This window comes from Saccopteryx leptura, chromosome 6 (assembly GCF_036850995.1).
Source record: "Saccopteryx leptura isolate mSacLep1 chromosome 6, mSacLep1_pri_phased_curated, whole genome shotgun sequence".
Taxonomy (NCBI): Eukaryota; Metazoa; Chordata; class Mammalia; order Chiroptera; family Emballonuridae; genus Saccopteryx; species Saccopteryx leptura.
In genome coordinates, this window is record NC_089508.1 from 70,730,799 (window position 1) to 70,744,185 (window position 13,387).

At 43.6% G+C, this 13,387-nt stretch overlaps 1 protein-coding gene across 1 annotated transcript in view; it reads left to right on the top strand.

Moving 5' to 3' along the window:
- Positions 1-12,079: 12,079 nt before the first annotated feature.
- Positions 12,080-13,387, top strand: part of SECISBP2L (SECIS binding protein 2 like) — a 62,509-nt gene continuing 61,201 nt past the window's right edge. Inside the window, exon 1 of the mRNA XM_066342282.1 lies at positions 12,080-12,308. Within this exon, the coding sequence (XP_066198379.1) occupies positions 12,285-12,308 (24 nt within the window). The 5' untranslated portion in view covers positions 12,080-12,284. The remainder of the gene's footprint in view (positions 12,309-13,387) is intronic.

Genomic DNA, 13,387 nt, shown 5'->3' on the forward strand with positions numbered 1-13,387 from the left:
AGTTATTTATTCTTCCTCTGCAGACCGGTACCAAATGGCGCGTGGCCCGGGGGGTGGGGACCCAATTTGCCAAGTTTGTGGGTTTGATCCCCGGTTAGGGCACATGCTCAAGCAAAGAATGCATAAATAAGTAGAACAACAAATCGATGTTTCTCTCTCTCTCTTTCCATGTTCCTTTCTCTAAAATCAATTTTAAATTTTTAAAAATTAAAATAATAATAATAATCAGATCTTTTCAACTCTTGCTCAAATCCTTCCAATGATTTCTCATCCATTCACAATCCAATCAAAATTAGTTATCATGGCCAGGAGGCTCTGCATACCTCTACGATCGCACTGCTTTCCTCCGGAGTCTATTCCAATTTGACTGGCCTTCTTGCCATTTTTCAAGCTTACTAAGTATATTTTCATCTCAGAGCCATTGCATATGTTGTCCTTTCTACCTGGAACATTATTCCCAGGTATTTGCCTGGTTCACTCCTTAACCAACTTATCTAGTATAGCCCTCCTACATTCTTTATCTCTTTACCTAACTTTAATTTTATTTATAACATGTATCACTTCTGACGTATTTAAATATGTGTTGAATGAATGGTCTGGCACTCTTACCAACAGCACCGGAGTGAATTTTACCACCTGAAGTTGTCCAACTTTTTATAGCACTGAATTGTTTCCCTCTGCATACAGTATATATCCCTCAGACACACTTTCGCCTGGCAGTAAAAAGAATACCTTAATGCTTTGGAAACTGAGTCCAAACTAATCACATTACCGTACAATTTCAAGTCACACTAACATACAATTTCAAGATCATAAAGGTACAGTGCTATCAACCTCGTGATCTCGGAAGGAATAAGATAGCACTGGGTCACAGATCCCCGTAGCATGCAAACATCTTTCCCCTGCAGCTGCAGAATTACAAGACATTACACGCGATGTGGTTCAAAGGCTGCCACGGGGTCCTGGGTGCAGTAAGCACAGACACAGAACTGGGTTACACCACTGAAAGTGCTATGATGCTTTTGCCTCCTTTGTCAAATATAAACTAACTACAAAGGTATTGGAAAAGCAAGTACCACATGATATCACTCATATGTGGAATCTAATGAACAAAATAAACTAACGAACAAAATAGAAACAGACTGACAGCTGTCAGAGGCGATGGGAGTTGGGGGCTGGGCGAAGAAGGGGAAGGGATTAAGCAAAGAAAATAAAGCTCATAGACACAGCGAACAGTGTGCTGGTTGCTCCAGGGAGAGTGGGGCGGGGGAGGCAGAGGAAGCTAACGGGGGGGATAAATGGTGTTAGAAACAGACTGGACTTGGGGTGGTGAACAGGCAGTGCAGTGTCCAGATGATGTGTTGTGGAATGGTACACCTAAAATTGATGTAATTTTATTAACCAATGTCACTCCAATAAATTCAATTAAAAAAAATAAAGCTTTTGGTGAACTGTGAAAAATAAAAGTTCTGCTATGTCCCACAACACCTGACCTCTGTGAGGACAGGGACACTGGGTGCTTTGGATTGCATGTCTCACTCAGTCCATGACAAAGAGGTATGAGTCCCACTCCAGAGCGGGGGCTAGCAGCTCTTCCAGGGCTGCACGCTTCTGGGAAGAGCATTCACTGGGTGAGAGAACAGGCAGGGGAGGAAAAGGTGAAGGATGGAAAGATGGAAAAGGGAGAGTGGTGGAACGGGGAAGGAAGAGCAGGAGAGGAAGGGAGACTTGAGGAGGTGGGATGCAGGTGGGGGAATGGCAGGTATCTGTGGAATTCTATCAGAACTCCTCCGCCTCCTCCTCCTCCCCAAACCCCCTCCCCGGTCCTGTGGATGGCCCGGCTGGTTCTGCAGGCAGGCTTTGGTAACAGGCAGGTTGAGCAGCGGGAGAGCTTCAGGCCATGCCCATGATGCCCATGGTGCGTCCTGAGGCCTCTTGTCTTCGCTCTAATTGCTGTTCTTATTTCTCCTCTCCTTTTTTTGTTTCCTCAATGTACATTCCTTGCTCCTCCCCCTTTCATCCTCACAAACACACTGGTTTTCTATCATTTAAAATGGACACATTTATAGCCTGCAGAGGAGACAATAGGTTTTCTTGCGCTCTGAGAAAATGTATTAACAGGGATGCAGCCACTGCTTTTCTTTGACCCCAGGTGGTTGGGACATCTAGAACTACTCCCCTGTGATAGCTGCATGAACTTGCCAAAAGGAACTTTTGCCCACAGACTTTTAGTTCCTCCTCTGTCTTAGTCTGATTACTTTACTAGGTTTGAGGTTGTTTTCTACTCCAGGGCATTTCGGGTTGGAATGAGGAGCAAACAGTACACCTAGAGTCAGGGTCAGGGTCAGGGCACACATGAGGAGACGCAGCAGCATTAAAGAGGCCTTGCCCAGCTCAACAGCAAACAGGTCAAACTGTTAAGGGTCTCCTGCATCGGTCTCACCATCAGGAAAGAGTGGCAGCCTTAAATACAAGCTCCTTTGCTTGCTCTATTCAAATTCTAGTTCTGCTGCTTTCTAACTGGTCTGGATCTTATATAAGCTAATTGAGTCTCAATTTCCCCTTCTGGGAAAAAAAAAAGACAATGATTCCCACCTCAAAGATTGTTATGAAGATTAAATGAGATACTTTCATAAAGGGCTCAGCACCATTTCTGGCACAATCAATGTAAGCAATTATTACTACTCAGTAGGGGCTCATTGTGAACAACATGTACTGACTGATCAGTATTCTTGACTGCTGGTTCCTATTGTTTTTCTTCTGGAGAGCTTGACCAGTTTAAAACTCCTGAAATGTAATCTGTTAGAACTCAGCACAGCCGGGAATCTAGAGACACCAAGGTCTGCAGGCAGGGGAAGGACTGGCCTGTTATTTGTCAGAAGCAAGAAGCCCAGGATTGCTACAGTTGTTTTCTTTAAGAGCTCTGCCAGCTCAGATTGTGAAAGGACTAAGAGGCTGGGGTTTTATAAGTAGGTGAGACAACCAAACACCTTGTTTGTGTAGTTTATTGTTGACTTTGGTGTTGATGGGTCTTCGGGGATAAAATCACTACAGGGAAGTATTAATGCCTTCTCTATCTCTAACATGATTTGGGGATTTTATGTATCCTAAATATAAAATATATGTTCTACAAATTATATATTATCTTTTTTTTTCTTTGCTGTAAGTATTTATCTAATACTACCTTCTACCCACAAGGAGATAATGTAGGGCCTTGAAGTTTGGCAAGAGAGTACGGATTTGAGGATTTGATATAATCATTAACATGAAGGTTCCAGCTATTGTTTAAAGAGGTGAACATGGTTTATGAGGTCTGATGGGGAACCCTGTTGTGTGTCCTAAGGTCAGAGATGGGTCTCTGGACCTCTTGGGTTGTGCATCAGGCTGACCAAGGCATACTTTGGGATCAATAGTCATGGTGGGGCCTCACCTCTCAGGTGCCCCCAGTCTGTTTCAGGCTCATTTCAAGTTCCTAGATCTCATTTATACCGGCAGCAGCGGGGAGGAGTGGTGGGCAGAGGGGCGGTGATTTCTTCCTACCTCATTTCTAGAGAGCAGCCAGCACTCTATTGTATTATAGGCCTGAGAGCCTCCAGGCTATCTAAATACAAACTACATATTTATTTTTTATTTTTTACAGAGACAGAGAGAGAGTCAGAGAGAGGGATAGATAGGGACAGACAGACAGGAATGGAGAGAGATGAGAAGCATCAATCATTAGTTTTCGTTGTGACACCTTAGTTGTTCATTGATTGTTTTCTCATATGTGCCTTGACCACGAGGCTACAGCAGACCGAGTAAGTCCTTGCTCGAGCCAGCGACCTCGGGTCCAAACTGGTGAGTCTTGCTCAAACCAGATGAGCCCGCATTCAAGCTGGCGACCTCAGGGTCTCGAACCTGGGTCCTCTGCATCCCAGTCTGAAGCTCTATCCACTGCACCACCGCCTGGTCAGGCCAAACTACGTATTTAGATGAACATGAGCATAGAAGAGGTACACAGATGAGGGAAAAAATCCTCCATATGTTAGAAAGGTCATTTTGTGGGTGATTTTCTTTATGTTTTGTTCTTATTGCTACGGTATTATTTATGCAAAAAGATTTAAAACTCAAGTAAAGGGATAAAACCAAGTTCTCTCATCTGTAATGATAATACACCATCTCAGCTTCTTTTTTTTTTTTTTTTTTTTTTTTTTTGCATTTTTTCTGAAGCTGGAAACAGGGAGAGACAGTCAGACAGGCTCCCACATGCGCCCGACCGGGATCCACCCGGCACACCCACCATGGGGTGGCGCTCTGCCCACCAGGGGGCGATGCTCTGCTCACCAGGGGGCGATGCTCTGCCCATCCTGGGCGTCGCCATGTTGCGACCAGAGCCACTCTAGCGCCTGAGGCAGAGGCCACAGAGCCATCCCCTGCGCCCGGGCCATCTTTGCTCCAATGGAGCCTTGGCTGCGGGAGGGGAAGAGAGAGACAGAGAGGAAAGCGTGGCGGAGGGGTGGAGAAGCAAATGGGCGCTTCTCCTGTGTGCCCTGGCCGGGAATCGAACCCTGGTCTTCTGCACGCTAGGCCGACGCTCTACCGCTGAGCCAACCGGACAGGGCTCAGCTTCTTTTGACGGTGCTCTTTGAAACAGGAATTTTTTTCAGAGGCTTTATTTCTGCCAGCTTCACTAGTGAACTAGCACTTCTGATTTTCCCTTCCGAGACCGGTGATGCATGTCTTGCTCAGTCATCTTGGTTTGAAGCCTTGGAGAAATTTGGTAACAAGAGTTACACAGGTTGAGCTTCATAAACTCCTGGCTCCAAAAATCAAGCCCTACTATAAAATGAGTTCCCAAAGTTTAGAAAGGATTTTGCAGAAAGAACCTAGGTTTGGGAAACTGAGAATATGAGTCGTGAACTTGAAAAATCTAGGTAGCTTGTTAACAAAAGTTTTTAAAGTCAGGACAAAAAAGAACATTTAGTTGAAGGCGATTTTTCAATTCCAGATTTTATGGCACTTCCTAAAGAAGGGGAAGTGTCAAAGATTTATTGTTTGTACTATCGTAAGGTAATGTCCTCCAAAAAAGATTAGGAATTGGACTAGTTCATAAAAATATTCCAAAGGACATCATAATAAATCTGGGAAGTTATTTCCTGTTTTCAGCTGGCTTGGCCTGAAGACCTCACTGCCATAAAAAAATGAATGCCATGTCTAACTTTTTATCTGGCTCTCAGCGTCCATTTATGCAATAAACTCATTCCTCTTCAACCCACTCTTACCTAAACCAGATTATTCACAAGGCAGTTTATAGTTGTTTATCTTTCATGTGGTTGATCTTACCACCCACAAATTATTTTTGGATGTCATCATCTTCTATTTTTATTTTACTCACATGCAACCAGTATTCTCACTGGAGCTTAGGGTTCGCTATTTAAATCTACCATTTAATTACCTCTCTTCCTTCTTCTGGTGAATATCTATGTCAGCTACAATGGCAAACTCATTCATTCATTCAACAAGTATTATTGAGTAACACCGTTCTTGAGGAGTGTACACTCTGAGAAAGGAAATCATTCCATGAGTAATTATACACAGTACATAAACAATTTAAGGCAGGATGTGGTACCAGAAGCTAGAGGAATTTTGAGGAGGATGCTTTTCATCCAGGAAATGAGTTGCAAGATGAGAAGGGTATAAGCAAAGTCAGGAGGGAAGAAAGCACATGATACACTTGGAGTAGCCATCATTGAAGTTTTGAGCTGAATAAGGTGCATGCTCAGAGCACCCACTTGGAATAACAACAATAAATATTTGCTCGGACTTGCTATGTGCTAGGTAGTGTTCTAAGCAATGGTGATATCTGTCCTGTCTGATACCGGTTCTGAGGCTGGTTCTGGTGGGTTCGTGTATGGTGTCATATACAAAGCATTTTATTGGACCTGTACGTGGAGAAGCATGCCTTTTGCAGTAAGGTTTATTTGGAGTTAAAAATAGAGGGTTGCTCACAGGTTCCCAATGCCTTATCTCCATTTGTCCCACCAGTGAAAAAGTCCAGTTTAGTCTTCAATAAGACCAGTAGAAAGACTAAAGTCCAGATATTCTGCACCATAGTTTAGTCTATACCAAAGCTTAGTCCAGTTCAGGCACTGCTCAAAACCTGTATTTAGGGGGGTTGTCTGGCTGACAGGCCATGCAGCATGGCTGTAAATGTAACTAGCATGTTTCTCGCAGTAGGAAGGCAGAGAGAAGGCCAAGAAGGCTATAAAAGGCTGGATCTCTGTTAGGCCTGTATTTATATCATATTTGTGAACTGGGATTAGTTTTTCTTTAAGCTAACCAATCAGTTTTTTTTTTTATTTCACGGCCTTATGTTGGTTATTATTCTAGGTTAGTCTCACAAGCTTCTATGGTCACCATTCTGTCTTCCATTGTGCATGTCCTAAAATGCAAGAATTTCCTCTTTGTTTCCCCTAGCACCAGACCAGCAATGTCTTGGGAAAACTGCCAAATCTTAGTCTGGAGGGCTAAGGGTAAAATGAACTTCTGAGAACACAATGGATTCCTGATATGTGCAATTGGGCCCATGAATATTTTTAGCCTTCTAGCAAATTAAGCTAAATGGAATGAATGTTGAAGCTTCTTACTGAAGCAAGCTTTCCAAGTTTTATAAAATATAGTGCCCAACTCTCTTTCCCCATCAGTGTCTATCTACCTGCCTATATAAATCAGAAGAGAATAAAACAACGAAGTCCCTGCCCTCATGGAGCTTTCATTCCAGTGGAAACTGATAATCAACAAGCAAACAAAATAAGTAAAGTACATATAATAGCATTTTAGATGGTGATAAGTACAATGGAGAAGAAACTGGAAGGGAAACAGGATTGTGCACATACATGATATGTTAAAGAGGTTGGTCAGGGATCAAACTTCACCCAAAGGTCACATTCCAGCAAAGGCCTGAAACAAGGGTGTAAGCCCCATAGGATAACTGGGGGAAGGGTGTCCCAGGCAGTGGCAGCAGCTAGGACAAGGCCTCCCAGGTAGGAATGCATTTGGAATGTTAAAAGAATAGTAAAATATCAAGTGTAGCTAGAGCTGAGTGAGTGGGAGTGAAGAGTAGGAAATGAAACTAGAGGTAGGAGCCTGATCTTGGGTATTCAATCACCACTCTACAGACTGGTTTTACTCCAAGATGGAAAGTTTCATTGGAGGGTTTGAAAAGAGAAGTGATTTAAGGTTTTATGACTATTCTGGCTGGCTGTACAATTATTTACTGCAGAGGTTCTACCACTGGTAAGGGGCCTTAGTTTTTAAAGTGTCCCAGACTGAGAACCACTCTTTTAGAGCTTGCAATGTATTCTCACATTTATTACCCTAACCTGAGTCTCTCCACAGTCTTATGCAATGTGTGGATGAAGAAACTGAGGCTTAGAGAGACTTAAGTGACTTTCAAAGACTCGTGGCCTATAAGAGGTATTGCTAAGATATGTTAAGACACTGTGGCTCAGTGTTACTCGTTACTCATCTCCAACCCATACAGGGTGGAGGTGGGTTAAGGGGATTGATGACTCATGAAGAGTACTGCTTTGGTACCTACCTATATCTCCAATGGGAAAAAAGAGATGGTTTCCTCTACCTCAAGCTACAGTGAAAGAAGCTTTTAGGGAAACACTTGGAGAACTTGATACAAGTCATTTGGGCTGTGGAGCAATACACGGATCTGGGATCTGATGCTTTCCTGAGAAAACCAGAGGTAAACTAAAGAGAGACAGAGGGACACTAGAAACAACTTGCATTTTAACCAACTGTGGACAAATACACTTTTCCCAGGGGAAAGTGTACAGATGTTGGTAGTTTACTTTATTATGCACCAAAAATAAGATAGATTAATGGCTGATAGAGGGATAGATGGATGGATATGTGATGTCAAGAGTAGCAAAATGTTCCCAAGGATGGTGGGAGAGAATTCTTTCTGAAGCCATTTTAAAAGAAAGTCTAGCTAAGAAGGCAGCTGACAACCCAAGGGATCAAGAGGATTGTCCCCTCAGAAGCCCAAAGGATGAGGGCAAGGGTCACAGGTTGTTGCCCAGAAGTGACTTCATGTATGTCATGCACCTGAGATATCTGAGAAGCTCCACCACCTTTCCCATCAAACCCCAAACCTGGAGGAATCTAAAAGTTCAATCAGCAAATAGTTAGGAGGAGGAGGTGGAGATGAAAAAGGGCAGAAAAAAATAAAAGTGGCCTGTGCCATGTCCCCCACTGCTGCCTTCTGGCCTGAAGCAGGACTGAGCTTGAAAAAAGGATAAGCTTTAACTTAGAATGAAGTTCACATGACCTTCATGAGATTTTACCCAGTGTAAAGTAGCCTTCAGAGAATAGGAAGAGACAGTGGAGTAGAATATACAAGAATGTTGTGCCCACATCCCATTCACATTCAATAACATGCACATGCCTAACAAAAGCCAACCCTGGATGAAAAAAATCCCAATTTACTATCATATGACATACTCATTTATTCAGCAAATAGTTATTGAGCACTTGCTATGTGTAGTGAGGATATAACAGTACATTAGATAAACATTTGATATAAGCAGCAAAGTGTTAAAAACCACAGAGGATAACAGTAACATTCTGTATCTTGACAGAGATTTGGGTTACATAGGTATGTGCATTTTTTAAAACCAGAGTTTAATATTTATTTACATTTTTTCTTTTGATGTAAAATTGACATATAATGACATGCATAAGTCTTAACTATATGTCTACTGAGTTTTGATAGCATGGTGTCACAACTCTGCCTCCCTCCATTGTCAGCAGATAACCTTGCCTCCTGTCTCTCTGAAAGAATAAGAGCCCTTAGACAAGACTTGCCTCAACTTCTAAATATAGCTGCAGCCACATATAACTTTTCTTCCTTTCCTTCTGTGGTCGTGGACATGTCCCTACTCCCATCTGAGGCCAATTTCTCCTCCTGATTTTTGTATCTTATCCCCTTCAATCTTCTCAGAGGCTTTGCTGTATTGGATTATCTTTCTCATCCTGAACTCTCATTTCAAGGCATGAACTTCTGAAGAATAATGCTGCATTCTTTCTTACCTCTGAGTCCTCACACATGCCAATTCCTTTTCTTGGAACTGTTTTCCTACTTATTCATTTATAATTCCTATTCACACTTCAGGTCTTTCCTTGGATGCTATTTACTTACATATGACTTTTTTGGACTCTCTATCCCACAACACAGCAGAACCAAATGAACTCTCATTTTCATGAAACTCAGCTCACCTGTAACTTCTTGTTCTGCGTATGACCTGCCCGCAAGAGAAACATGCCTTCTGCTCTCAGTGTCTTGTTGACTGCTACACATCCAGTATTTAGCATAGCACCAAGTCCATTAAACATTTATTGCTAAATAAAATAATTAAAATTTAATCCTATAATTTGTAACTTGTAGCATTTTAAAAATGTCCTCTTTTTCTTCATAGATTTTCATTTTTCTTCTAAGAGCTATATTTTTATTATTTATTTATGTAGAGAGTGAGAGAGAGAGACAGGAAGGGAGAGAGAAGGTGAGAAGCATCAACTTGTAGTTGCTTTCGCTTTAGTTGTGCACTCTTTCTCATCTGTGCCTTGACCTGGCCATGCCAGCGTTCCCTTGCTTAAGTCAGCATCCTTGTACTGATGAGCCCTCACTCAAATCCAGCAACCTCGGGGCTTTGAACGTATCATCTCAGCATTCCAGGTCAATGCTGTATCCACTGTGCCACCACAGGTCCGATTTTTCTAATAGTTATTGCAATCTTTTCTAGTATTATGTTAAAAAAGAAGGGTGCTGTAACATTTTGTTCTTAAAATTTTGTTCTTAAAATTTAAATAAATATCCTACACATAGAAGATTGTCAACAAGAACTATTTTGTAGCCATAAAAATTCTATACTATGACAAAGATCCTTAGTGATCCTATATTTCAATTTCCTTAGGAAAAAACCTAAGTCTGTAGTATTTTATGACTTAATTATTACTGCATTATTATTATTTTTACTCAGATGGGGGTATCTTATGGCTAGAGACCACCAGTGAGGAGACATTCTAAAAATTCAGAGTTCTTTCTATGTGGAAATTGTGAAGGAGGATGATCATCTGTTAGTTTACATAACTACATCTTATAAATAGCTTAGTTTTGTGAGCAAACTTAAATTCATTCAGTATATTTATTGATAGACAGGAGGGAACTCACAGTACATGAATTGCTCATGTATGTAACATTCATACATGAGTGCCATTTAAACACATAAATATGTATACACACACATATATAATTTGAGGAAGCAAGAGTTCACAAAACTAAAGAGAAAGATCTTACAGTTTCTACTGCCAGTCTTAATGTAAGTCTTGACCCAAATATAGAATCTGTCACCAGATCAAAATACATGATCAACCCAAGTAGAGTTAGGGGCTTCATGGACCAGCCTCTTCTTGGAGTCCCCTCCAAATAAAACCAGACTAACAACGTACTAACTGAAAAGACCACTGAGGTCTTTATGGCTGTCCCCTGAAGCATGACAAAGAAAGCTTCCCCGAATTCTCTTTTCCCACTTGAATCTCCACATTCATCAGTCCTGCAAAGAGAAGTCACCTCTATTTTCTTCTTTCACTTCAGTATAATTTAGCTTATATAGGTTTTTATTTTTCTTCCCCACCCTGGTGCTAACCAGCAAGTAAGAACTCTCTCCCGGAAAGGGGTAGGTGTTGGAGGGTGTGCCCACAATGTCTTGCTAAGTGTCCAATGTCAGGCAGTCTCTTTCCCCAAAGAGCTAATGAACTGGAGATAAAAGGAACAGTCAATAAGTACAGTGGAGAAAGTAATATCCCAGAGTATACATCATTATGTATTGGAGGGTATAATACCAACTGTCACTGTAAGAAACATCCAAATCTGTAAGAAGTTTTGAGTTTATTTGAGCCTAACTGTTGACAATTCCAAGGAAGCAAAATCTCAACAGATTGAGAAAATGCTCTGGAAAATGACACTCTCACCACTTACTTATACATCAGAATCAAAGGGGAAGACGTAAGGGGGTTACATGAAATCCATTCGTGACAGATCAGGGAGTGGGGGAGAAAGCAAAGTGGGGAAATCTTTGGGATTGGCTAAAAAGCAAAATGTATAGACATACTTTTTTTTTTTTCAGATGGGCAGATACTTAACAGTAAACAACATGATAATAACAATGAGGGGATTTGTGGTTTCTACTCTAATGGGGTGACTGTGCCCAGAGGGGGCTGGAAAATTTAACCTTACATTTCAAAGGTATGTATTCAGGTATATTATTATAGGTGCAAAAAGAAGACCGGTCAATAAAGTAAGCATTCACCTTTGTTAGAGAAAGATACCAAGGGCATGACTACCCATCATGAACTTTTAATTTCAGACCATCTTGTGTGGTTTGAGTTGGCAAAGCCACCATGCAGGCCTCCCCTGAGCTTATTGGATTTAGCATGTGGTCCCTCTTTCATCCACACCCACTTTGGGTGAAATTAGGGATTCTGAGATCCTGGAGATCAACCTGGAAGTAAGCCTAGCACCTGGGCCTGGACAATGAATGATCTAATGGAAGGAGAAGTGTTTTTCCGTCCTTCTGTCTTGCTTTCTCTCTGGTGTTGGCTCTGTAGTCTTTTCTTTTACCGGGAAAACGTAAGGAAGGATCACAGGTCCAGTGAGCAGATAAACTCTTACAACTTCACTAAAGAGGCAGGTGGTCTGGGATAATGTCGTATCTCTGAGGTCCTTGAAGACCGGAACCCGGATTTCTGGGTCCTAAGTGGCCTGATGCCCCTCCAGTTGAACAACTCATCAGCGCAGTTGAGTCCCACCCACACCCAGGGCAGCCAGGTGAGCCAGCCGGGTCCCACCGCAGCCAGGTGAGCCAACCGGGCTCCCGGCGCCGCCCGCGCGGCCGCCGCTGCTGCTCCGCGCCTGCCACTCTCGCGGTCCTCCGTCTCCCCTCCCCTCCGCTCCGCTCCGCCAGCGCGCCGCCATTTCCGACTGCGCCTCCCGCCCCTTTCGGCTCCTCTCGGCTTCCGTCCCAGATGATCCCTGCCCGGGGCTGCCACCGCCTCCTCCATCTCTCGGAGTTGGAGCCTCCTCCTTTGCCAGTGGCGTAGCCCGACTCTGAGCGGAGGCCAGCCAGCTAGGGGCGGAGGTCTGGGGCCTGTTCTAGACCCGAGCGGGGGGCCATGGAGAAAGCGGCCCGAGACGCTCTCCACGCCAACTAAGCGGGCCCGTTGCGGCTGCAGGCGCCATGGACCGAGCCCCAGCAGAGCAGGTATGCGGGCTCGGGCTGGGCCAGCCGGGCGGGGGGCTGCGAGGTCGCCGCTGCTTCCCAGGCGGGCGCGGGTCTCCGAGCGCGGGCCCCGACGGCGGAGCCCGCGGGTTCCTGGGGGCGCCGACCTTCTCGCCCCGGTGCCGGCGGCGCCCCCTTTCCTGCATTGTTCCAGATGCTGCTCGGGCGCGGGGACTTTTTCAGCCCTGGGTCCCCCATTCCCCCGGCTGGGCACTCGCCTTTGCCCCTCCTCCCCGGCCTGGTGGAAGGGGCTAGCAGACTCCCAAGTTATCGGTGCCCGCCGGGCGGAGGCTTGCTAACTCACACGAATCCCCCCACCCCCATTCCCTTCTGTTCTGGAATGTGTTTTCCAGGTGGAGAGGCTTTTGAAAGCTTTTCACCCACAAAGACTGTCAGAGAGCGAGCGCTAACTACAGAGGAAGAGGGGGCTGTGGGCTTTTTAGATCGACGTTCCATTGAGTGAAGCATTGTTTTTGCAATGGCTTTAAGGAGATACTTTCTTTCAAGCTAGGAAACACTACGGTTTCCCCTAGCACTTCTAATTGTTTTGCAAAAATCTGTGTGTGTGTGTGTGTGTGTGTGTGTGTGTGTGTGTGTGTGTGTTTTAAGACCAGCTTGTATCTTAACGATGTAATTGTTTTGCAAAAATGTGTGTGTGTGTGTGTGTGTGTGTTTGTGTTTGTTTGTTTGTTTTAAGACCAGCTTGTATCTTAACGATGTACGACCCGGAGCATGAATTCATTTCTGAGCCCGTTTTCATATTCACAGGTAGTCCCATTAGTGTCCGTTTTGCTTTTAATTGTACCAGATTCTTACTATCCATGCTGGTAGTTGTTGGGAGTGAGGGCTTTTACGTTGTCATCCCGACGTAAAAAATAATATACAATAATGTTCTATTTTCCCCCAAAAGTTTCCGTGTTTTTCATTCTTGAGACCTCTATGAAATGACATAAATTTGAAGTGGAAGTTTATTCACTGTCCATTCTTCTCTTCAGCTGGAGACCTTGCTCAACTAGGCTAACAGATGAAGGGAAAGGAGAGATTAGTGATTTGCCTTATTA